Genomic DNA, 26,340 nt, shown 5'->3' with positions numbered 1-26,340 from the left:
TGAAAAGACGGAAATACAGTAACTTTAATTTTTTTATCTTTAATGTAGGCCTGACTGGCTATAGCCAACTGGTCAATTTGTCGGGCTCTTGTTCACCTTTCCATCTTTATTTCTCTGAATCTGAACTCATATCTATTATTTTTCTTATGAATGCCTTTAGTAAACATCATGCATTTCTTTGCAGTATTTTGTGCATACCTTGTTTGCACAAAATTGTATGACTGATTCATTGTCACTTGTTTTGCAAGACTTTTTACTGCAAAGTGTTTGATTATCAAAAGTTCTAACGTCTGCAGTATCTTGTGCATACCATATTGTATTTATGATTCATTGCTTGTTACTTGGTTTGTAATGCGTTTTGTGTGTTTAATTTTCTATCTAAAATAAAAGAGTCTCAAAGACAAAGCTTTGCATTTTCTCTGAGTTTATGAACATTGGTAGACGAATTTAATGTGCGATCCAAAGGGGTAGGGGGCGCCAGCAAAAATCTTGCTTAGGGCGCCAAATTGGGCAGGTTCGGCCCTGGATCGGCCGATGCCGATACCGATTTCTTTTTCATCAGCCTTAGCCGATAACCGATACGCCGATACCGATTTTCTTGAGCCGATATTTGGAGCCGATAATACCCTGGAAATGCAGAGTTCTTGTGCTTCACGACTATATATTTGGAGCCGATAATACCCTGGAAATGCAGAGCTCTCTCGAGAGCACAATCTCAATTTGCTCAGCGAGTCACTCGTGGAACAAGCAATATACTCGTGTATATTCTGGGCCTCCCCTGGCCCAGAACATTAATCAATCACATCGATGTATCAATATAGGCGGGCCAAAAGCCAAATCTTATCTATTGGTTTGCTCCACTGGTCTGGATACGTCAACCCATGTATTCTTCTGATTGGTCATAGTGTTATCCAATGTGTGCTATCCAGTGATATTTTCAAATGCATGCTTGGTGCCGCTGTCACACCAAATTTGTACCGGGTGCCAAATTTGTACCGGGTACGTAACAACAGATTACGCAAGGGGTTGTCCGTTGCCAGGCAACGGACAACAGATTACGCAAGGGGTTGTCCGTTGCCAGGCAGGTTTCAAAAAACATTCGCGCTCAAAGACGAAATAATTTAATACAGATAACGTTAGATAACACTTGTTTTTACTTTATATTTGTATTGCATTTAATTGTTTAATCGAATTTAGCTAGTATACTGAGTGTTTAAAGTGTATCATAGTCTAGCTAGCTTGTGTTAATTTAATTTCCTTAATTTAATTTAGAGAATAGATTATAGGTAATAGATAGATGGGTAGATAGGTGAGCAGGCATTTACTAACTGGTAAATGTTTTTTATTATTATTATTCATGTTATCACCATAACATTTAGATATCACTGTGTAGGGAAATAGATAAATGCAATGCAATACAAATATAAAGTTAGGAACGCTTATAAATGTAGTTTTGTAAAATAAGTGTTATCTGTATTGTTGCGCTCAATGAACGAGTTCGCGAATGTTCTTGAACCTTCCCACGTCATTCGACGCGATCGTCCGTTGCCAGGCAACGTTCGAAGCGATCGTCTGTTGCCAGGCAGGTTTGGAATGGATTACGTATGGATTTATGTGACACCGCCCCTCGAGTTGGGCCATTTTCATTTCTCGTTGCCAGACCCTACAGCTTTCTAGATGTGGGTCTGGATTTTCAGGCTAAGCCTGCCTCAATTTACATCATAAAAATGACACAATGATGATAACAAATGTTACAATGTCTGGATTTAAAAACAATTTACATTTATTGAACTTTCTGTAAATCACACACTAAAAAAATAGATAAACGGCCGATACTGGAAAAAATATCGGCCGATACGATACACGTAAAAAAACGCAAATATCGGCCGGCCGATATATCGGTCGATCACTACTGTCTACCCTCTCCATAGCAGACCCGTTGATGGGGATTGGGTCTTGAATCTGTCTCTTCCTCCTGAAATCCACCACCAGCTCCTTGGTTTCATCGGCGTTGAGAGCGAGGTTGTTGTCCTGGCAGTACTGAGCCAGGCGGTCGACCCCGCTCTTGTAGGCCGTCTCGTCTCCATCAATGATCAGGTCGATTAGTGTCGTGTCATCGGCAAACTTGATCACTGCATTGGAGCCGTGTGTAGCCGCGGAGTCATGGGTGTACAGGGAATAGAGGAGGGGGCTTAGGACAAAGCCCTTGGGGGGGCTCCTGTGCTGATGGTCAGGGGGGCGTAGATCTTGGATCCAATCTTCACCACCTGTTTCTGATCGGACAGAAAGTCAAGGATCCAGCTGCATAGGGTGGGCTCAATGCCTAGGTCCCTGAGATTGCTGTCGAGCCTGGAGGGGACTGTGGTGTTAAATGCTGAATTATATTCAGCATTATAATAAGCATCCTCACATAGGAGTTCCTCTTGTCAAGGTGGGTGAGGGCTGAGTGGAGTGCTGGGGCAATGCTGTCGTCTGTCGATCTGTTGTGTTGATAGGCATGTTTGTGAATGCACCTGCAAGCTGGTCCGCACATACTTAGAGCACCCTGCCTGGTATCCCATCCGACCCGGGCTGCTTTGCGGATGTTGATGCGTTTGAATACCACACGCACGTCCTCTTCTGCAATGACAGTGAGTTCTTCCTTCTATGTTTCCCTTTGTAGATTCCCTTCTTTGGCATTGAACCAGGGGGGTGGATTACCACGAGCGTTGGCCTAACATACAACTGCCCAATATGGGTTGTACTGGAGATGGAGGCAATCCACTTCTTCCAGGACTTGATTCCCCAGATGGATGACTTCAGGAGTGTGCTTTACCCCAGAGCTTTTTTTTCTTCACCAGGGCACAGGACTCTGGGAAGAAGGGAGGAGGGCAGACTAGGTATATGAAACCACATTGAATCAGGTTATGACAAATAGGTTTTCAGCCATTTAACCTTAAAGGTCTAAAACATTGATTCAAAATCCAATGCTTTTATACCACCCTTATTGCCTTAATGTCATATTCTTTAACTAACTGTGATTTTTGGATTTAATAGGTTTTATTCCTCCAAAGGAACTTGAAGATAATTTAGTTTTTTCTTTTTTTTAACATTATTGGAAGAGACATAAAGGGAGTGAAATGAATAGGTTCAGGGGCGGACTGGCCATCGGGAGGTTATGGGCGATTCCCCCAACGGCCAGACAATTTCAGGCCAAAACAATAATTAATAAAAAATAATAATGATACAAGAGTAAACTAAGCCCTGACTTGGGCTTGCCTGCTGGATATTTGCAAACTGCGCATAACGGAGCTCTGTCCTGGTGGTAAAAAGGGGGCGATGCATTACTGTCAATTTATAGGTGGGCTAACTTTTAAGCACAATAACAAAATATATTCCAACTTAGAATGTTCCGTGACCTGTCAGATCTGATCTCAGGCTGACACATGGCCGGGACCGGGTCACTTACTTCCCGTTTACCGCCGAAAGAAGCTAGTTAGTTATGGCGTGTTGACATCGCTTATCGAAAGTCTGAAATAAATAAAATCCTTATTTTTACTTTTTTTGCACCAAATGTTGATGTTTGAGTAGATTTTTTCACTGTTCCTACGTTTTTAAGAGTATAAATATATTTTTCAAAATGATGTCTAAATGTGTGTTTTTGTGCTTCACCGCTATAACATTGTATTAACAGTATATGTCGTTTTTTTATTCACATTTTATCAACCTTGACAGCATATAGTACTCATTAACTGTTAATGAGTGAATATTAAAGGACTTAATAACATTAATAAGCATTGTTCCTGCTCCAAAAACACACACTAAAATTATATTCTTTGATTTCTCATCTGCATTTAACACCATCCACCCTAATACCCTGGCTCAGAGGCTGCAGGACGACTTTGAACTGGATGGAAGCCTGATACTCTGGCTCCTTGACTTCCTCAGTCAGAGAGTCCAACAGGTGAAGGTGGGCTCTTCTCTTTCTGATCAAATTATGACCAATATTGGCTCCCCCCAAGGGTGTGTGCTATCCCCCCTACTGTTTATACTATACACCAATAACTGATCCAGCCCTCACCCTGGTAGGCATTTAATTAAGTTTGCTGATGATACAGCATTGGTCAGCCTCCTCCAAGGAGATGAGCAGGACCATGGCCCAGTCCTGCATGAGTTCCTTAACTGGTGTGAACAATCCCATCTCCTCCTAAACACCTCAAAGACTAAAGAGATGGCTATTGACTTTAGGAGAGACAAAGCGTTTCGTTCAACGGTTATCCAAGGGCAGCCCATACAGTCTGTCCATGAGTATAAGTATTTGGGGGTGGTTTTAGACCACAAGTTGAAGTGGGAGCCGTACACGGAACTCATTCAGAAAAAAGGACAGCAAAGGCTTTACCTTTTAAAAAAGCTGATTTCATTTGATGTAGACCGTAAAATGGCTAACATGTTCTACACTGCTTATGTGGAGAGTGTCTTGACCTTCTGCATAATCTGCTGGTTCCGGCAGCGCAGCAGAAGCACAGAAGAGTAGGCTTAGGAAAATAGTGACCACTGCCAGCAAGCTGTTGGGTACTAATTTAAATAGTCTGGAAAACACCAACAGAGAGAGAGTTCAGAGTAAAGCAGAAATTATTTTGGCAAATTCAAAACACCCACTTTCTCCACCTTCAAACTATCACCCTCAGGCAGCAGGTTTCGATACCCAGCCCTCTCCAAAAATAGAACAAAACAGTCATTCATTCCACAATCCATCAGCCTTTTAAACAAACATTTAAAAAGAAGGTTTTTAATTGTTGGTTTAAAATGCCAACATCTTTAGATGTGTCCCTGAACTATGTGGAAAATATGATGATTTGGGGGTTTTGTCCTGTCAGTGGTTGTTTATCTTTATTTACTTTTTGTTGTTTGTTTTTTATGTCATTGTTGTTAACGGTCATGTGTATCTGTCTTTTCACTGAGAACAATTTCCCCAAGGGGACAATACATTTCTAACTAACTAGATCCCGTACAGGCAAAATGCCTAATTAACAGTTTAATAAAGGACTTAATAACCTTAATAAGCATTGTTCCCACTTTAGATCCTGTACCTTCAAAATGCCTGATTAACAGTTTAATAAAGGACTTAATAACCCTAATAAGCATTGTTCCCACTTTAGATCCTCATCTCATCTTCATCCGCTTATCCGGGGTCGGGTCGCGGGGGGAGCAGCTCAAGAAGGGGGCCCCAGACTTCCATTTCCCATGCCACATTGACCAGCTCTGACGGGGGGCGTTCCCAGGCCAGTGTTGAGATATAATCTCTCCACCTAGTCCTGGGTCTTCCCCGAGGTCTCCTCCCCACTGGACGTGCCTGAAACACCTCCCAAGGGAGGCGCCCAGTGGGCATCCTTACCAGATACCCGAAACACCTCAGCTGACTCCTTTCTAAGTAAAGGAGCAGCGGCTCTAATCCGACTTCCTCACGGATGGCTGAGCTTCTCGCCCTATCTCTAAGGGAGACGCCAGCCACCCTTCTGAGAAAACTCATCTTGTACCCGTGATCTCGTCCTTTCGGTCATCACCCAACCCTCATGACCATAGGTGAGGATAGGAACGAAGATCGACCAGTAGATCGAGAGCTTTGCCTTGCGGCTCAGCTCTCTTTTCGTAACAACGATGCGGTGAAGCGAATGCAATACCGCCCCCGCTGCTCCGATTCTCCGGCCAATCTCACGCTCCATCATACCCTCACTCGCGACCAAGACCCCGAGGTACTTGAACTCCTTCACTTGGGCTAAGGACTCATTTCCTACCCGGAGTAAGCAATCCACCGGTTTCCTGCTAAGAGTCATGGCCTCAGATTTAGCGGTGCTGATCCTCATCCCAGCCGCTTCACACTCGGCCGCCAGCCGATCCAGTGAGTGCTGAAGGTCACAGGCCGATGATCCAATGAGGACCACATCATCTGCAAAAAGCAGTGACGAGATCCTCAGACCACCAAACTGCAACCCCTCCCCACCACGACTACGCCTAGATATCCTGTCCATGTATATCACAAACAGGATTGGTGACAAGGCGCAGCCCTGGCGGAGACCAGCCTCCACTGAGAACGAAACTGACTGGCTGCCGAGGACGCGAACACAGCTCTCGCTTTGGGAGTACAGAGATTGGATGGCCCTGAGGAGAGACCCCCTTACCCCATACTCCCTCAGCACCTCCCACAGTTTCTCCCGGGGGACCCGGTCATACGCTTTCCCCAGATCCACAAAACACATGTAGACTGGATGGGCATACTCCCAGGCCCCCTCCAGGATCCGTGCGAGAGTGAAGAGCTGGTCCGTAGTTCCACGTCCGGGGCGAAAACCGCATTGTTCCTCTTCAATCTGAGGTTCGACGATCGGCCGAACCCTCCTTTCCAGTACCTTGGAGTAGACTTTACCAGGGAGGCTGAGAAGTGTGATACCCCGGTAATTGGCACACACTCTCTGGTCCCCCTTTTTGAACAGGGGAACCACCACCCCGGTTTGCCACTCCTTTGGCACTGTACCCGACTCCCACGCAATGTTGAATAGGCGTGTCAACCATGACAGCCCCTCAACACCCAGAGCCTTTAGCATTTCTGGCTGGATGTCATCAATCCCCGGAGCTTTGCAACTGCGAGATGTTTGACTACCTCAGTGACCTCCACCAGGGAAATTGATGGGGAAACACCATCAACCTCGAGCTCTGCCTCCAACATAGAGGGTGTGTTATTCGGATTCAGGAGTTCCTCAAAGTGTTCCTTCCAACGTCCGACGACCTCCTCAGTTGAGGTCAACAGAGTCCCATCCTTACTGTACACAGCTTGGATGGTTCCCTGTTTCCCCATCCTGAGGTGCCGGATAGTCTTCCAGAAACACTTTGGTGCGGACCGAAAGTCCTTCTCCATTGCCTCTCCGAACTTCTCCCACATCCGCTGCTTAGCCTCCGACACGGCAGCAGCTGCAGCACTTCGAGCGGTGCCCTGCAACCGAGTCAGGAGTCCTCCAGGATATCATATCCCGGAAGGCCTCCTTCTTCAATCGGACGGCTTCCCTGACCACCGGTGTCCACCACGGTGTCCGAGGGTTACCGCCCCTTGAGGAGCCTAAGACCCTGAGGCCACAGCTAGCCGCCGCAGCTTCAGCAATGGAGGCTTTGAACACCGCCCATTCCGGCTCAATGCCACCAACCTCCACAGGAATGCCAGAAAAACTCTGCCGGAGGTGTGAGTTGAAGATACCAAGGACGGGGGCCTCCAGATGTTCCCAATTCACCCGCACTACTCGTTTGGGCTTACCAGTGCCGTGTTCCAATACCCGTACTGTTCGTACTTACTAGCCAAAGTTTGAGTTCGCAGTACGTTCCAATTCAGATCCGGCGAAAAGAAGTATACTTCAAGGACCCGGATGCCGTACTCAAAAGTGGCTAATCGTGAAGTGTGGATTGAAGAACACTCCCCGTAATCAACGGCAGCCATCTTAGCTACGTAGCGGAAGAGGCGGAGCCAGGCTGAGCCAAAGTCGGCGCATTTTCCACAGAGCCTGCATTAATAGTCATTTTGTAGTTTTTATAGTTTTTATAGCTTTTTATAGCTGCTAGGCGTAAAGAGTTCACCGTTCAAAGTGGGATTTAAAAAGTTTACTGCGGGGGCGGAGCCACGGCGGCAGTTGTGATCGTAATTTCCGGTTAGTGCACCACGGAGTACTCGATTTGGAACAGCACTCACATCTGAAAAATTAACGTAGTAGATAGTGCGGATAGTATACTTCCTTTAAGTATACTCATGGAAGTACGGGTATTGGAACACGGCACAGGTCTATCCGGAAATTTCCCCCATTCCCTGATCCAACTCACCACCAGATGGTGGTCGGTTGACAGTTCCGCCCCTCTCTTAACCCGAGTGTCCAAAACATGCGGCCTCAGATCAGATGACACGATCACGAAATCGATCATCGATCTTCGGCCTAGGGTACTCTGGTACCAGGTACACTTATGAGCACCCTTATGTTCGAACATGGTGTTCATTATGGATAATCCATGACTAGCACAGAAGTCCAATAACAAATGACCACTCGGGTTTAGATCAGGGAGGCCGTTCCTCCCCACCACGTCTCTCCAGGTGTCTCCATCGTTGCCCAGGTGGGCGTTGAAGTCTCCCAGCAGAAATACGGAGTCCCCTACTGGAGCCCCATACAGGACTCAATTCAGGGTCTGCAAGAAGGCCAAGTACTCTGAACTGCTGTTTGGTGCATACGCACAAACAACAGTCAGAGTTTTCCCCCCTACAACCCTTAGGCGTAGGGAGGCGACCCTCTCGTCTACCGGGGTAAACTCCAACACCGTGGCGCTCAGCCGGGGAGTATCCCCACACCCGCCCGGCGCCTCACGCCCTCGGCAACTCCGGAGAAGAATAGAGTCCAACCCCTATCCAGGAGTACGGTACCAGAGCTGAGACTGTGCGTGGAGGTATGCCCCACCAGATCTAACTGATAGCGCTCCACCTCCCTCACAAGCTCCGGTTCCTTTCCCCACAGCGAGGTGACATTCCACGTCCCCAGAGCCAGCTTCTGCCGCCCGGGTCTGGTCCGTCGAGACCCCTGACCTTCGCTGCCACCCATGTGGCTGCGCACCCGACCCCAACGGGTCTTCCCACAGGTGGTGGGCCCATGGGATGAAGAGAGGGGGGGTGCCACGTAGTTTGTTCGGGCTGTGCCCGACCGGGCTCCGTGGCAAACCCGGCCACCAGGCGCTCGCCATCGAGCCCTCCGTCTGGGCCTGGCTCCAGGCGGGGGCCCCGGGCTTCCTCCGGGCCGGGTCACATCTCCTCTTCTTCCGTTATTCCACTTTAGATCCTGTACCTGCAAAATGCATGGTTAGCCATTTAAAAAATAATTTATTAACCTTAATAAGCACTGTCCCATAGAGCTTATTTACTGCTAAAAAATGAATAATGAATCTGTTTTTACCTTCATAAAACAACAAAAAATGCTTAGTAAAGGTTTAACAATGACATAATAGGTAAGTTAGTAAGACTCAATAAATGGGTTTGTAATGCGGTTATTAACAACTCATAACAGACACTCATAAGCCTATTATTAATGTTATTAAGCAATCAATAAATAGTTAATAAGTTACTTATAAGTGCTTATAAAGGTCTTATAATCTCGCAATAAACATTTATTGTGTTATTAACCATTATAGATAGTCTTACTCACCCCAATTAATGTAAATAAGCATATAATAAGAGTTTTATTACCTATTAACAAGGGCTTAATACAAAGAACTGAATATAAAGTGTTACAGACTGAATCAGTGTTGCACTCATTTATATCCTGCACCTCGGAACCCTTGTGCCCGGTAGCGTAGCCCCCCCCCCCCCCCCCCCCCCTCTCAAAACAAAGAAGCAGTAGCCTGACTGCTATGTTCAAGGCAGTATGTTTAAATAAGGCAGCTTTCTTATTTTGTCTCCTCATTGTTCCTTACTCTCAGGCATGTGGTTGCAAATTTGGGCTGGGGTTGGAGGTCTTGCTTGGTACAGCCTTTCCTTGTGTATTTGTTATGTGTGCACCTCTTTTCACGCTGCCGCTCCTTCTCTGCTGTGTGTGTTTTCCAGGCCTGGGTGTGTATAGCTGAGTAGCCTATCCCTGCATTTAGCTCTCCTCCTCTTCAAGGTTGTCCAGTTGACTTTGTGCATGACACCTGTATTGTAGTTGTTACGTGAACATTGTTTGAGTTATTTAACTGTACTTGTCAGTTTGGGATTTGTGTGGTGATGTCTTGTTTAAGCAGCCACACCTGGCTGAGTCTGATTGGACGCTTTGACACTGGGTGAGGCTGCATACCTGCTGGGTATGGGATTTGCAAAACGCCAGCAGATTTTGAAAATACACAACTCAAATGGTCCTACCCCCTCTCCTTCAACGCTGACTCTGACTCCACCCATTCCAAGTACATGGACGTGCTATCATGCACGAGCGAACAAGCCATTAGCTAGCTGCTAGCTCCAGTAGCTACCGCAGGATAACCACAAACAGAAGCTTGCGCTGGGTCACGAGCTTTGAGTACGTGCACAAGGGGTCACGCACGGGGAGCGGTGGAGGGGGAGTGCAGTACGACCGTTTGATTGACGTACTTACTGTCCAATGCCACTCGGTGGGTCTGGAAATCATTGGCTGGAGTTTTTCGAGCCCTGCCCATTCCACAGATGATTGACTTGTTTAATTTTCATGTCAGTACTTCTAACTAGTGCTGTCAGTTAAACACGATATTAACGGCGTTAACGCAAACCAATTTTAACGGCGTTAACTTTTTAATCGCGCGATTCTTTTATTGAATAAAAAAAAGCATTTTCTTTTTTTTCTTTGGCTCAAAACAAAGAAGCAGTAGCCTGACTGCTATGTTCAAGGCAGTATGTTTGTAGTTCATCGTTTGATTGCACTATAGGCTTCTTTTTTTGTATCGTCCTGTTTTGATCAGTATATGCCAATGTTGTTATCAATAAAAAAACATTTGACAAGGCAAGCCGATGCACTTCTCCATGTTGATAAGAGCATTAAAATGAGAAAAAATAATGGGACAAAGAAATCAAAGGATATTTAGCATAGAAAAAAGAATTGCGATAAATCGCGATTGTTCGCGATTAATCGTGAGTTAACTATGACATTAATGTGATTAATCGTGATTAAATATTTTAATCGCTTGACAGCACTACTACTAACTCAGTGGCTGTAAGTGGGTTATGCATTTCAAGTAATTTTGCAAAAATGGCCAAAAAAAGAGAATTCCATACCCAACCTTTTAATGCTCAGAGACCGGCGTCATAAGTGCAACCCGGAAAGCTGGTGTCCGAGGCATCTGGATCACACCACTATTACCAGGACCATGAACGCGCCTTTTCTCATTGTGTTTTATCTACAGCCTTTAACTGAACAATTGCACAATAAACGGTCAAACTCTTGACATGAAAACAATTATTTTAAATCCACAAACATATGTGTTATCCGGGGCATATAAAGACTGGGACCAGAAAATAATTACTTTCTCTACATTGAAACCCATTCAAGTTTACGATCTCATAGGTCCCATGGGGGACCACCGGAAGAGGCGGGACTTACGAGCTCTGGCTCGGAGCTGGGGCCGTGTTAAGGGTGGTTAAGCCCACACGCATTTTAGTAAAGTGTTCGTGCGATTGACTAAAACGCAGGTGCAAATGAATAGAGCAAGCTTGAGGTTATGAATCAAACGCTCGCTTTATAATTAAATGACTCCCATGTCACCGTACGGATCTATGTATTGATCAGATCAAATTACAGATATCACACCATGAATCACGCGACGTTGCTCTAAATTAGCCTGGTCCTACCAGACTCTCGTACTTTATTTCATTTGGTACTGAAGGGAAATCAAAATTTAGCGGTAGCACTTAGGCGGGCGGAGCCAGGTTAGCTCTAAATAATCAAGCAGTGGAGAACTACTCTGCGCAATGGCTGGCTGGCTGCCAGCACTGTCCAGGCTGAGCGCTGGTGCCAACGTGCGGACAAACCATGGCTTTTCTTAAGTTAACATGTTTTGATCCACTTATTGCCCTTATAAGTACCATACATCTATTTATACTGTATTCTTTAGTCCAAGTGTTCCTTTCTGGATGCGTTATGATGCAGCTTGTGACAGATGTCCATGTCCCTGTATGGTCATGATACCAATACATTGGTAGTTAAATTCGTTTCCCAACCATCAAAACACAGGAAGTGACATTCAGTGTTTGCGGAAATCAACAGTTCATAGTTATTCACTGAAAAAAGAAGCCATCCTAGGAAATTGTTTATTTTATTTGGATTGTATGGCGAGTATATCAATGCATTGACTGAGGCTCTGACAAGTCATGACAAGGGACATTTAATACTAAAATCGGACCAAAAAAATAAACACCGATCGTGATTAAAAAAAAAAAAAAAGATGTTTAAAATATCATTTAGGCACTTTATCCCTCTTTTATTACTTTTTAGTGTTGGATCAGAAATGCTCGAGGGGGTCCTGGTGGGACTTGGACTCCTGCATGTCGGACAGCTTCACGTTCCCCCCGTTGCACGGCAGCTCTCTGAAGACCCGGAGGTGGACGTGGTCCTCTCCTCCCACATGGACCTTCATGGGAAAGAACGACGTTCATAAAGAGGAAGCGTCAGATAATGTTACCAATTAAAACAAACATTCAATCAATCATTAGAACATAAACACATGAACAATGCCATTCATAGGGTTATCGTTTCACGGCCAGGGGACCACCTTGATGAAGAAGTTGGTTCCAGCCACCACCTGGGTTTTGTAAGTCTTTGCCATGAAGACCTCATAAGACTTGTTCGCTTTAGCCTCAACGGACGCCTTCACCTGTTCAGTAGATAACATTTAGACAATTACATCCAAACATTTCATATTCTAAGAACAAAATCGCTACATCTGTAGCATCAGAAACGCTCCTCACTCACCGTGTCGCAGAGGTCCTGGACCTCCTTGGTCGCGGGCTTGTCTGGGGTGGTTCCTCCGCACATCATAGGCTGGGGAGACATGGTGGCTACTAACTTGAGTTGGAGACAGAAGTGTCAGCTACCAGGAAGACTATGCACTGCCTCTTAAAGGGGTGTTGTGGACATGGTGACTCGCAAGTCATGTGATGTGACTCATCCATGTGGTCACGTCGGACCACGTGACCCAGGTCATGTGACTCATCCATGTGGGTGCTTCGCAAGCCCTCAGGAACAGAGCATATTTCCGCAATCCACCATGGCTCAGCGGCCAAGCCTGGTATTGCAGACGTTTTAGCAGGCTGTGGACGGGTCTCTCAATTCAAGAGGCCCAGAAGTAGACATCATCGTTCACTCTAATACAAGTGGGGAGCAGGAATGTGTCTCCGCAAAAAATGTGTGGATATCAATCAAAGGCTCATAATTATCTTTATACCAGTACTAAACAAAATTTTTTTTTTTTAAAACGCCACCTCAAGTGTTATTATTTGCCGTTTCTCTAATTATTTTTTGCTGAGAGAGAGAGAGAGAGAGAGAGAGAGAGAGAGAGAGAGAGAGAGAGAGAGAGAGAGAGAGAGAGAGAGAGAGAGAGAGAGAGAGAGAGAGAGAGAGAGAGAGAGAGAGAGAGAGAGAGAGAGAGAGAGAGAGAGAGAGAGAGAGAGAGAGAGAGAGAGAGAGAGAGAGAGAGAGAGAGAGAGAGAGAGAGAGAGAGAGAGAGAGAGAGAGAGAGAGAGAGAGAGAGAGAGAGAGAGAGAGAGAGAGAGAGAGAGAGAGAGAGAGAGAGAGAGAGAGAGAGAGAGAGAGAGAGAGAGAGAGAGAGAGAGAGAGAGAGAGAGAGAGCATCTTAGGTTAACAGTCACAACAGACTAAAATACTAAGAATTATATCGTTTATGCCAGTCTTTGTCTTTAGATCTTTTTGTGGCGGGGCTCAGTGCAACAGTCAATATTAACGAGGGGAGGGGGAAATAACTAAAGGGGGACCGACAACACCACCTGGGGAATTACACCCCGGGAAATATAGAACAAAGAAATTTAAACTATGATATTACAGAAATAATAAGGACACAGGTTCAAGAACTAAAGAGGCAGAGACAATAACTATATTAACCGTTTCTTTTATTACAATAACTAAATAAAGAAAACAGGAGCAAAACCTCACCAAACCAAACTGCAAAACAGGGGTTAAGTAACCCAGCAAACCAAAGGTCAAACAATGAAACAGAAAAGGGAAAATAACGCAAAAGCAAACTTAACCAAAGCAACCAAAACAAAATAGCAAACGGAACCAAAACAAAACAGCTAACCAGAACAACTAAAACCATACAAAACAGCAGCAGGGGATCCTAAAAACAAGAGACACTAATTAATAAAAGTTCAAATGGGAACTCACAACTATTAGAAAGCGGGGACCCTACTCACCACCCTAGGAGGCAACCAACAGAGGCTGACTTTAGCCATCTTGGCCCTTTTATCTGCACCTGGGTGCAGGAGGAGGAGCTTAGATGGGGTTGCATTCACAACCCCTACTGAGGTTCACCACAATCTACCCCCTGGGTTTTTAATCGTCGGCCCGACGATTTACATTTACTGCCATGGCCTAAACACCACACAGCCACTAAGCACGGGCATCAGAGAGTTAGCAGCCCCAATAGCACTACTCCCAGCAACCTGAGGAAGATGGTGAAGGTTTGGGTGCCTGCGGTTGGACGGGTAGTTCTTCTCAGGGAGGCCTCACTGGTGCTTGGAATTTCAGTGCTAGTTGTTGAATACGCTGGGCCTTCGCTTGGCTGAGATGTAGCAACAGCACGAGTTTGGTTTGGTGAGAGGGTGCTGATGACAGGCCGCGCTGGTAGGTGGTTTCTTGGGACAGCCATGGGTTCAGAGGTCACTACAGCCCAGTCGCTATCAAACGATGACTCATCTGCTGAGATGGATCCCATCAGTTCAGGGGGTTCACTGGGGGGACAATCCACAGCACAATCCACTTTGCCTTTTATGAGAGAACGATGAACATTTTTTACCTGCTGGGGGTTATGCAGCGGAGCCACAGCATACACAGACCCTCCCATGCCAGGGGCCTTCAGTACTTTATACACTGTTGAGCTCCAGATGTCTTGAATTTTGTGACGGCCCCTTACACTGGTGTCTTTGAGGAAGACCAGCTGACCTTCTTGCAGTGGGATATCACGAACATGCCTGTCATAGAGTTCCTTCCACCGGGCAGCTGCAGCTTCCAGATGCCTGGTTGTACTCTCAAAAGCATGACGTAGCCGTGTCTGGTGTTCCACGATCCAATCATGGGGGTGGCCAGGTACAGGTTCCTACAGAAAATCAACAGGTAATTGTGGGTCTTGGCCAAACATCAGGAAAAACGGAGACTCACCAGTTGGCTGATGTGCTGTTGTATTGTATGCAAAGGTCACTTGGGGCAGGTAGCTGGACCAGTCTCTCTTTTTGGTGATGGGCAGAGTGCGGAGAAGGTTGTGTAAGGTGCGGTTGAACCTCTCACATTGGCCATTTCCAGCTGGATGGTAGGGTGTGGTGCGGCTCTTCTCAATGCCGTACATCTGGCAGAGCTGCTGGATGAGGTTGCTTTCAAAGTTCCTGCCCTGGTCAGAGTGGAGGCGACCAGGCACACCGAACCTGCAGAACCACTCATTAACCAATACTCTGGCCACTGTGGATGCTCGCTGGTCATGGGTTGGGATGGCTTGTGTATACTTCGAAAAGACATCGGTCATGACCAGGATGTTCTCTGCCCCATTCTTCGAAGGCTCCAGGATGGTGAAATCGATGGCCAGGATCTGATTTGGACGTGAAGCTAGCAAGTGACCCATATAAGCACAGGCAGTAGGTTGAGTGTGTTTGGATACCTGGCAGCGTTCACTTTCCCGACACCATTGCTTGATGTCGTGGTGCATCCCCGGCCAATAGCACCGCAGACGGACCAGCTCTGTTGTTCGCTCAACACCTTGGTGCCCATGTTCATTGTGCAACTGTTGAAGTACCTGTGTCTTGAGCGATGTAGGGAGTACTAACTGGAGCACTTCATCTCCTCTAGGGATGGTGACACGGCGATAGAGCACCCCTCCTTGCTCCACCAGCCGGTCCCACTGTTTGATCAGCACCAGGACTTCTTTGGAGGCCTGCCGTCGCTCAGCTGCATCCGGGGCCCTCTTTCTGGTCCAAAACGTCAGGAACTCTCGGATTACTGGATCAGCTTCCTGTAAGCCAAGCAAGTCAGGGGGGGAGTAGCAAGGGAAAGCTGAAACAGAAGCCTGGGTCACTCGATTCTCCACAACAACCTGTTGTAGCAATTCCGGGACTGATGTGCCTGAAGCTACATACTCCGATGCTTGAATGCTTGGTGGATGTTGCCTGGAAAGTGCATCTGCATTCTTGTTGCTTTTACCGGGCCTGTATTTGATGGAAAAGTCGAAGGAAGCCAACTCTGCAGCCCAACGGTGCTCGGTAGCACCCAGCTTGGCTGTGGACAGGTGGCTGAGGGGATTATTGTCTGTATACACCACACACTTCTGTCCCAATAGATAGTCCCGGAATTTTTCAGTCATAGCCCATTTAAGGGCGAGAAATTCCAATTTCATGGAGCTGTAGTTTGTCATGTTGCGTTCTGTTGGCTTAAGACCACGGCTTGCGTAGGCAATAGGTCTGACCTTTCCCTGCTGTTCTTGGGACAGTACAGCACCCAGTCCGTTGTAGCTGGCATCAACCTCAAGGATGAAGGGTGATGAAAAGTTAGCAAAGGCCAGGACTGGAGTTGACACCAACCTTTTCTTCAGCCCCTCGAAGCTCTGCTCACACTCTTCTGTCCATGCAGCATGAAGGCTTCTACCTAATGGTTTCCGGGCTTTGGTGCCAGTGAGTTGAGCTACTAGGCGATGTAAAGGGGCTGCCAGCTTTGCAAACCCCTCCACAAAACGTCTGTAGTAGCTGGCAAATCCTAGAAAAGAGCGCAGCTCTGACACATGGTTAGGTCTTGGCCACCCTGCAACAGCCTCGATTTTGCCAGGATCAGTGGCTACACCTTCTCTAGAAATGATGCGACCTTCAAGATTCAAGATTCAAGATTTTATTAAATGTCCCACGAGGGCAAATTTGTTCGCAGCCAGGAGAAGTGGTTTAACCCACAAGACAAGACAAAACAACAATGAACACAAAACACTGTGGAGAAAAAGTGCTCAAAAGATAAAGTGCCAGGATATAAAAAATGTAAAATACAAATTAAAACATTAAAACATTAAAACATTAAAATAGATTTAAAAAAAAGAGTAAGATAAATTATCTGCTGCTGGCCGCATTGAATGCCCGGATGGCTGCAGGGACAAAAGAATGCCCATATCTATTCCTGCTGATCCTTGGTAAACACAAACGTTTGCCAGAAGGCAACAGCCTGAACTCAGAGCTCAGCGGGTGGGCACTGTCAAGACGGATATGAGAGGTTTTCTTGAACAGCTGTCTGTTATAAAAGCAATTGAGGCCCTCTAGCTGGATGCCAGTGATTTTGGAGGCAGTTTTAACAATAATGCCAAGAGAGTTTTTGTCCTTGACAGTGAGGTTACCAAACCAGCAGATGAGAGAGAAGGAGATGACAGTGTATATATGCACAGTAAAACAGTTTCAACAGACTTTTTGAAACGTTGAATCTGACTAGTTTCCTAAGGCAGTAAAGACGTTGCTGGCCCCTCTTGCACAGCATGTCCGTGTTAACATCAAATTTTAGGTTATTGTCGATGATCGTGCCCAGGTATTTATAACTAGACACAAATTCCACTGGCTGGTCACAGATGAAAGTGTTCTCAATGGGATGGGGGCCACGTCTGAAATCAATGCAGAGCTCCTTAGTTTTTGAGATGTTCAGCTCAAGGAATGCATCGTTGCAGCAGGTCAGGAAGTCCTCTACAACCTGGCCATGCACAGTCTCATCATCATTGAGACCTAGGTAGTTCACCTCTCGTCTGAAGAAGAAGCACTTCTCCAACTTGGCTTTCAGTCCTTCTTGCTGTAGGCGGCCCAACACGGCATCCATGCGTTGAATATGTTCTGTCACAGTGGCAGAAAAAACAACAACATCATCCAAATACAACAACAATGACTGACCATGTTGGTCCCCAAAGATCCTCTCCATCAATCTTTGGAAAGTGCTTGGGGCGTTGCACAAACCAAAAGGCATCCGGTTCCACTCGAACAACCCAAAAGGGGTACAGAATGCCGTCTTTGCCTTGTCCCTCTCTGTGACAGGTACTTGATGGTACCCAGCAGCCAGGTCCAATGTGGAGAACCAGTGGGCCCCTGATAATGCATCAAGGGATTCTTCAATACGGGGCAAGGGGAACGCATCCTTGCGAGTCTTGCTGTTCAAAAGCCGGTAGTCCACACACAACCGAAGGCTGCCGTCTTTCTTTTTCACCAGCACAATGGGAGAGGCAAAGGGGCTGCTACTTTCTCTGATGACCTGTGCATCCAGAAGTTGGCGAATGTGGGCTTTTGCCGACTCATACTCTGAAGGTGGGATACGCCGATATCACTGGCGCACTGGCACGTCATCTAGTAGTGGAATATCGTGAGAAATTAGGTTTGTACAACCTAAATCTCCCTCATAGGCTGAAAAGATACCACTGTATTTCTGCAGTAGCAGCCTAACTTGACACTGCTCGTCCTGAGTGAGTGCTGTTAAATCAACTGCAGCGACCTTATCCTGCACTGAACTGGTAGTCTGTGAAGAGACTGTAACTTCTACCCCCTCCTCCACAAGGTTATCAGGCGAGTTGGCAAAGTGAGCTTCACTAACATTACCTAGAATGGTATTGGGGTATAGTACAACACACTGGGTCCCCACATTGACAATGGGAATGTATACAGTACCTTTAACCATGTGAACCAGGGCAGGAGAAGCTAATAGCCCTGCAGGCAAGCCACTGCTGCTGGGCTCAAACAAAATCTGATCGGCCAAATGTTGGGGACCCTGTGGCTGCCACCATTTTCATAGTACCCCCTGGGACTCTGCAAACCCTTCCCCTTTTTACCCTTACACAACCTGAACGTTCAGGAGGGGCTTTCGTTTGGACCCAATGACACTGCTGAAGAGCCTGCTGAATGGGTGTGGGGGCCTGTAACACAGAAGGCAAGTCAAAGAGGGCAAGCCCATGTTGCACAAACAACTCCCCGTAACATTCTTTGATGATGTTCATTCCCAGTACACCAGGGACTAAGGCTACACTATGTGGAGTGTTTCTGACAACCAACACCCCCCGTCTTTTAACAGTTTTTCCAGAAAGCTGTACATCTAATTCCAGATAACCCACATATGGAATTGCTAACCCATCTGCAGAACTTAATCTGAGCCAATTACAAGACTGGAGTTTTTCTAGGCCCCAGGGCTCAAAATGCTGCAAAAAGAAACTCTCGGTTATCGTTGACACCATTGATCCAGTGTCCACTAAGCAAGGAACCTGCACCCCTCCCATAAGTACAGCAATATTTGGACATGCAGAAACCAATCTTTCATGACTAGCAGCAACATTGGTGCCAGATGATCCCCCACCTGAACTTTGGCTCAATGGTTCAGGGGGTGGAAGTTTCCCTGATTTCTGGGGTGGGACATGGGTTGTGTGGCAGCAGGAGCTTGCTGGGGCTGTATAGTTGCATAATCCTCTCTACACTCCCTAGCAAAGTGACCTGGTTTTTGACATCTCATACAGATCACAGTTCTCTTACCATGCCCTGACTGAGTTCTAGGGCCTTCCTTAAGGGCTGTAAGGCCCTTCGTGAGGTGGATCAGTTGCTCTTGCTGGTTACGGAGGATTTCCTTCAGTTCACTTAACTCAGAACTGAAGGACGAGTTACCTGCCCCCTGGTGCTTAGACTGATTACCTTGTACAGTTTGCTGGTAACCAAATGCACTTGGAACAGAATAGCTTCTGCCCCTTGCACCCCCAGGCATCCCTTCTTGTTCCCATCTAATAGCCTCAGCACGGACCTCTATCAAGGTGGCGGTAGGGTGGCCCCGGACAAACTGCTTTAGTTCTCTGCGAAGGGAACAATCAAACACATGTTCAACAAATTGATCTCTCAACAACACCTCCATATTTAGTGAACCATGAGGGGATTTTTGTACCACCTTCTCCATCAAACACATTAATGCATGCGAGAACTCTTGTAACGTTTCATCATCTTGTTGCTTCTTGGAAAAGAAGTCTTCCTGCAGGGACACATATGATTTTGTACACCCAAAGAGTTCTTTTAATATAAGTAGAACCTTATCTGGATCTGCCCTTTCTTCTGGGGACCGATATTTAATTTCTTCTCTTGCTTCTCCCTCCAGGTGATCATAGATGAAGAGCGCTTGGTCCGCTGGAGACAGGGGACGAGCTCGTACGCAGGTGTGGACCTCTTCAATCCACTCCCCAATGATCAGTCCTGTCCTGCCCCGAAAGAGTGGGCATTTCCGGTCTCTGGGGAAATGAATCAGTCTCTCAGTTACTGTAGGAGCTGAAAAGAGTCCAGGAGCTGAGGGAATTGCTGAGGAGGTGTTGGGCCAAGGCAGGTGAGCCTCTCGCTCTTGACGCATGTGTTGATTCTCCGCTTGCAGCTGAGTGACCAAGTCCCTTAATTGGGCGACCTCCTCCTCCATGAGGAAATTGCCCGTGCCAGGAACTGCCCGGCACCTGCTGCAAACCAACCACCCTAGGAGGCAACCAACAGAGGCTGACTTTAGCCATCTTGGCCCTTTTATCTGCACCTGGGTGCAGGAGGAGGAGCTTAGATGGGGTTGCATTCACAACCCCTACTGAGGTTCACCACATTTTGAATGAATGGATCAATAAATGGTGAATCGCAATGATCGCAAGCAGAGGAACGTCAGAGTTATTGAGTCCACGCGTCCAACAGCTGAACCAGTCTACAAATCCCTCGGCGAAAAAAGTCACCACAGTGCCTAAAAAACATCGTTCACACCAAACGCGAAGGGGCGACAAGATCCCATACAAAGTGAACGTAGAGACGCGAATCGGGCGAATTATTCGCTAGAGAAAACCGGCGACAAGTTTTGATTTGTCACGCAACACTTTCGCCCTGCACAGGTTAGCGCGTTTACGAGGATTGGTAGCGCGACAAATTCGCTCGAGTTGAAATATTTCAACTTTGCCGCGACATTCGCGTGATGACAGCCAATCAGCGTTCAACAGCGTGGCCACTGAGTGACATGTGTAACGTAACAGTTAATCAGCGTTCCACCGGTCAACCGTTCCCTGCAGTGCATTCCGGGGTGAACCGCAGCAAATTCGCCTGAAAAAACTTGATGATTTGTCACGTGACAATATTTGTGCGACAACCCGAACGGGCGATAAATGTGTCTTTTGGTGTTAACACACCTTAATCTTTAATAGGTCCATGGCACTGAGCCCTCTTGGATGCCGGGCCGAAACATGGACCTATTAAAGAAACAACATTTGTTTCACTACGACTCCTTTCGTCTGATCACCCCATAATAAATACAGACAACGGCTAATAAAACGCGTTTTGAAAAGAAAAAACGTACATTTTATTAGTACATGGTCTAAAGATAATTATGAGCCTTTGATTGATATCCAGAGATGTCCTGCTCCCCACTTGTATTGGAGTGAACGGCGATATCTACTTCCGGACCTCCATGAATTGAGGGACCCGTCCATAGCCCGCTAAACAGCTGCAATACCAGGCTTGGCCGCTGAGCACTGGTGGCCGCTGAGATGTTTCTAACCCTATGGGTTAGAAACATCTCCTTTCCATTCGTAAAGGTTGGTCTGGAGTAACCTATGCTAAAGGTGGGTTAAACGTTGCATCGAGGCTCCTTTCCTAAAATAAATCGAAAAACCTTTCCTCCAAGTATTTCCGGGTCTCGTAAGGAAATAAATCTTTCCATTCTATTCTTTAATAGGTCCATGCAACAAACAGGGGCCTGTATATGGATTCTGTTTTAGGCCTGTTTTGCCTCGATGCATGTGTCTTTTCCTATGTTTGAAAGGAAGCACCTTTTCATCTCTCCTTGACCCGATGACGTTTTCCACAAAGGTTAATGAAATGTTACTTTCCGAATAGGGCCCAGAATCTGTAGGGTTTAAATGGTGTTGGCAGTTTTGCCAGATTGGGCCAGATTTCACGCCCAATCTGGCAACCTTGGCTACAGCGTGCTGCAACCAGCCTGGCTGGGCGATGGTTATGATGCATGGTATGGAAACCGGTTCTGCTGATTCGGTGCCTTGTATCACCTCACTTGTAGGATCGATCTTTGCTTAGACGTATTAAATCACCATTCATTAGTATCTCGTCACTAGTCGTAGCCTATAGACTCACCATTACTGAATAACCACCAAAATGTGTTTGCCCTTCTGTTAAAATATGAGATGGCCTATACTTTATTGTCGCAGCAGATTATACTAGTGTAATGCTTTTGCTACTGAATCTTTTAAAGATCGGCTACTTGTTCTGACTTCTGCTGCAATCGTCTTCTCATTACAAAGCAGTTGAACTGCAAAGATTGCCAGCCCACTGAGCCAGGCGTCTCTGGCCAGAAAGGCAACCACGGGGTGGAGGAGCGGTTTAATCGCTGAGTGCTGCAACATTATTCCTCAAAGTAGAATTTCAAAAGAGGGAATTGAAAATATGTGTTTTGTACTTGGTGAATGAATGGACACACCCAACCTGGGTTTGTATGACAAGGAACAGTTTGAGTCTTGTTCACTTCTCCCTCTGTGGATGGCTCGACCTGTTTTGTACTGATACAATTACAATACAATGCATTGGTAAAATGAGAATCTCCAAACATTGTTTTGTAAAAGATAAGGAGAACATTGTGCTCTTGATAAGGAAAGGTTCACAGACGATGCCCGATCATAGTTTTCATGTATTCAGTGACTTTCATATTCACTTCATCAATTAATGTATTTCCTAATGACCTAATGATAAAAAAATTATGGCAGAATTTGTGTGATGAGTTGCGTTAGTGATCGGTGTGTTGTACATGAGATGCATCGCCGTGCACGAGGAGTATGGCAAGAGTTCACAACCGGCTGATTCTTTATTGTTCGTTCCTTATTAAATGTCTCGAATCATTCTGGATTATACTTTAGAGAAAAAACGAAATTCGCTGCGTGATCTGTGTGTGTGTGTGTGTGTGTGTGTGTGTGTGTGTGTGTGTGTGTGTGTGTGTGTGTGTGTGTGTGTGTGTGTGTGTGTGTGTGTGTGTGTGTGTCTGTGTCTGTGTGTGTGTGTGTGTGCATCCGCGTCAGCTGATAACGTGACTCACAATCGTGGGCGGAAAGGACAAACAGACAGACATACAGACCGTTAGATCTAACGATAAATGAATCGAAGGCTTTATATATTGGTACAACCGTTTTAATATATGTTATTTAAATTAATTATATTGAATGTGACTCGACAGAATGGGCCGTGATTTTGCACCATTAGATGGCAGCAGAGTTGCACCAACCAGCAGTAGTTACTTTGATTACTGCATTGTGTTCTGAACAAATGTTGGCCTACATGTATGGGCTGAAAATGTACATGTTTCCAAACCGCTTTCTAACCCTTTGAGAGAGACATTTGAAATCAAAATTCTTGCAGGCCACGCGGGTAGTTTCATATGTAGGCCTAATCAATTGTTACGAGAGTGGCGTATGTGTGTGCGCGAGAATGTCTGTTTGTGTGTGTGTGAGTGACGTCAGCGAATGAGTCGACGAATGAGTGAACGAGCGATTGAGCGAGTGTCAGTCTAGGAGGAATGAAACGAGTCCGGTTGTGTTTTCCGAGTTACGTGTACTGTTATAAAAACTGAATAAAGTAACAAACGCCGAGAATCCGTGCCCGTGTCTTCCGACCTATAAACAGACCCACTGCCGGTTAGAGTGAAGGGTGTTACCCCCGAAAGGACATCGGCCCTGGAGGGAACGTCTACCCTGTGCTCCCGGACTACGGTCTGAGAGCCAAGAAGCAGGAAAGGTGTAACATTGGCGACCACGAAGGGACTGTTTGAATGGAATGTCATGCCATTTGGACTGTGTAATGCCCCGGCGACATTCCAGCGCTTGATGGACCGGGTGCTGGCCTGCATGCAGTGGGAGACCTGCCTGGTGTACCTGGACGACATCATCGTTTTGGGCAGCGACGTTCCGCAGATGCTGCAGCGGCTGGGCCAGGTTTTCAGTCGTCTCGACCAGGCCAAACTGAAGCTAAAACCATCTAAGTGCTGCCTCTTCCGCCGCCAAGTTGCCTACCTGGGTCACATCGTTTCAGAGAGTGGTGTGGCCACTGACCCCAACAAAGTCCAGAAAGTGCAGGACTGGCCAACACCGACATCAATCCAAGATGTCCGTCGCTTTGTGGGCCTTGCATCTTACTATCGGCGGTTCGTTAAAGACTTTGCTTCCATTGCAGAACCTCTCCATGCCCTGACCAAGAAACATGCCCAGTTTCGCTGGTCTGAGGAATGCCAGGCGGCATTTAATGAACTTAAAGGCTTGCTAACGACCGCGCCAATCCTGGGCTACCCACTCGACCAAGGCAACATGATACTAGACACAGACGCCAGCGACGTCGGTATCGGCGCTGTTCTCTCGCAGGTTCAGCAGGGTGTGGAACGTGTGCTAGCCTATTGAAGCCGCAAGCTGTCCACAACTGAACAGAATTACTGTACCACACGGCGAGAACTGCTAGCTTCACGGCAACGCAGACAGCCTCTCCCGGAGACCCTGCAGTCAGTCCTGTCCTTGTAAGCTCCCCAGCCCATCTCCTCCTCAGTTGAACATCAGTCACCAGGCTGTGCAGTGCAATTTGGACTCTGACATCAACCAGGCGATGCAGAGTCCAGTGGGGGTAGAGAGACACCCAGCTCCCGCAGAAGCAAGTCTAGTGGGGGTAGACAAGGCCCTGCCAGCTGACTCTAACAACTTAAAGTCCCCCGAGAAAATATACCTGACTAAGTCAAAAGAAAATGAACTGTTTGCTGGTTGGTCCCTGGAGGAGCTGCGACAAGCCCAGGAAGACGACGCAGACATTGCACCCATCATAACCTGGTTGGAAACCAGTGGAGAGCGTCCTGCATGGGTAACAGTCTCACCATGCAGCCCAGCCACAAAGACATATTGGAGCCAGTGGAAACGCCTCTACATCAAAGACGGAGTGCTAGTTAGACGCTTCTACTGCCTGGACGATACCCAATTCTATCCACAAGTAGTGCTGCCCCGCACCTTCCGGCCAGACATCATGAGACAGTTGCATGAGGGACAAGTTGGCGGACATTTTGGTGTAGAGCGCACGGTAGCTCGGCTGCAAACCCGATACTTCTGGTACAGAATGAGGGAGGACGTCGCCCTGTGGTGTAACACCTGCACCAGCTGCGCATCAAAAGCCAGGCCACGGAAGACACCACAAGCCCCATGGGCACTGTTCGAGTCGGAGCGCCTATGGAGCGCATCGCTTTGGATATTATGGGGCCACTGAATGAGACTGAACGCCACAACAGATATGTGCTGGTAATACAGGACTATTTTACAAAATGGGTCGAAGCTTTTCCCCTACCTAACGAAGAAGCTGTAACTGTGGCTGAAGTGCTCGCCTCCGAGTGGGTGTGTCGCTATGGAGCCCCGCAGACACTGCACAGCGACCAAGGCCGGAACTTCGAGTCTGAGGTGTTCCAGGAAATGTGCAAGCTGTTCGGGATCGACAAAACACACACCACACCTTTCCGTCCTCAGTCCGATGGGCAAGTTGAAAGGTTCAATGCCACTCTGCAAAAGATCCTGGCCACGACAGCCGAGCGTTGCCACTGGGATTGGGACCTCATGATTCCCTACGCTGTCATGGCCTACAGAGCAACAAAGCACAGTTCAACTGGTTTCACCCCGAACTACATGATGTTTGGCCGGGAAGTGTGTGAGCCAGTAGACCTTGTATCCGGCCTGCCGCCGGACCCTGAACCAGCTCCCTCAGCCCCTGAGTATGTCCAGCACCTTCGAGAGCGACTGGAGCTGGCGCACCAAATCACCAGAGATGCTCTCGGAGAGTCTGTGGAACGTGCAAAGAGACAATATGACAAGAACTGTTGCCGCACACATTACAACGTTGGTGATGCTGTGTGGTACCTCATCAAAGGAACAAAAAAATTCAAGAACAGAGTGAGGAAGTTCCTCCCATCTTACGAAGGGCCATTCTTCGTTCTGGGTCAGTTGGACGACCTGGTTTATCGAATCCAGAAAGGGCCAAAGACTAAAGTAAAGGTGGTTCACCACGATCAGCTAAAGCCTTATCGCTGCCGGGACCCACTGGACAATACTTGGGCCCTGGAGCAAGCCCAGAGCTGGACACCAATGGAGGTGTCACCCCCAGACGACGTAGATCCTGCTGACACTCTACTGGGTCTGCCCCAGCTCTTCTCCAACACTGATGACAGCCCCAGCTTTCCCTCATCAGATCCAGCTGTGGACATCCCTGTAGCTGCTGCTTCTCACCACTCCACCACTCACCTTGACTCCTCCGTTCCTGTGGAGTTAAAGGACAGTGGGGGTTGTGCAGCGGTGCAGCATCCTCAGAGCCCTCGTTCTCAAAGGCCCCAGCGCAGGCGTAGACCACCGACTCAGTTTGGTGAGTGGGTGGCTCACTGAGCGCCCGGCTCACTGAGCCCGTGTTCATGGGCAGTTCCAGGACTTTTAGGGTAATGTTTACAATGTTTAAAAACAATAATAAGTTGCTTATTGCTTATGTTTTGTATTTCTCTTGGTAAAGAATATATAATATATATATAAAAAATAAATAAAGAGAACTTAAAGGTAAAAAATATATAT

General features: G+C 47.0%; 1 protein-coding gene and 1 long non-coding RNA gene across 2 annotated transcripts; both read right to left on the bottom strand.

Annotated features, from left to right (window-relative positions):
- Positions 1–11,789: 11,789 nt before the first annotated feature.
- LOC115537541 (cystatin-B) lies at positions 11,790–12,702 on the bottom strand. The gene is made up of 3 exons (XM_030349526.1): positions 12,465–12,702; positions 12,265–12,366; positions 11,790–12,123 (listed from the first exon to the last, which is right to left on the bottom strand). Exons 1-3 carry the CDS (start codon positions 12,543–12,545, stop codon positions 11,995–11,997), a joined length of 312 nt encoding a protein of 103 aa, XP_030205386.1. The 5' UTR covers positions 12,546–12,702; the 3' UTR covers positions 11,790–11,994.
- An 899-nt stretch (positions 12,703–13,601) lies between these two features.
- LOC115537523 (uncharacterized) lies at positions 13,602–14,121 on the bottom strand. Its single transcript, XR_003974824.1, has 2 exons — positions 13,922–14,121; positions 13,602–13,845 (listed from the first exon to the last, which is right to left on the bottom strand). It is a non-coding gene; the product is annotated as an uncharacterized LOC115537523 (long non-coding RNA).
- Positions 14,122–26,340: the final 12,219 nt, after the last annotated feature.

The sequence above is a fragment of the Gadus morhua genome, chromosome 23 (assembly GCF_902167405.1).
Source record: "Gadus morhua chromosome 23, gadMor3.0, whole genome shotgun sequence".
Lineage (NCBI taxonomy): Eukaryota > Metazoa > Chordata > Actinopteri > Gadiformes > Gadidae > Gadus > Gadus morhua.
Note: the sequence above shows the minus strand (reverse complement) of the source record. Positions and strands in the feature narration are given on the sequence as shown.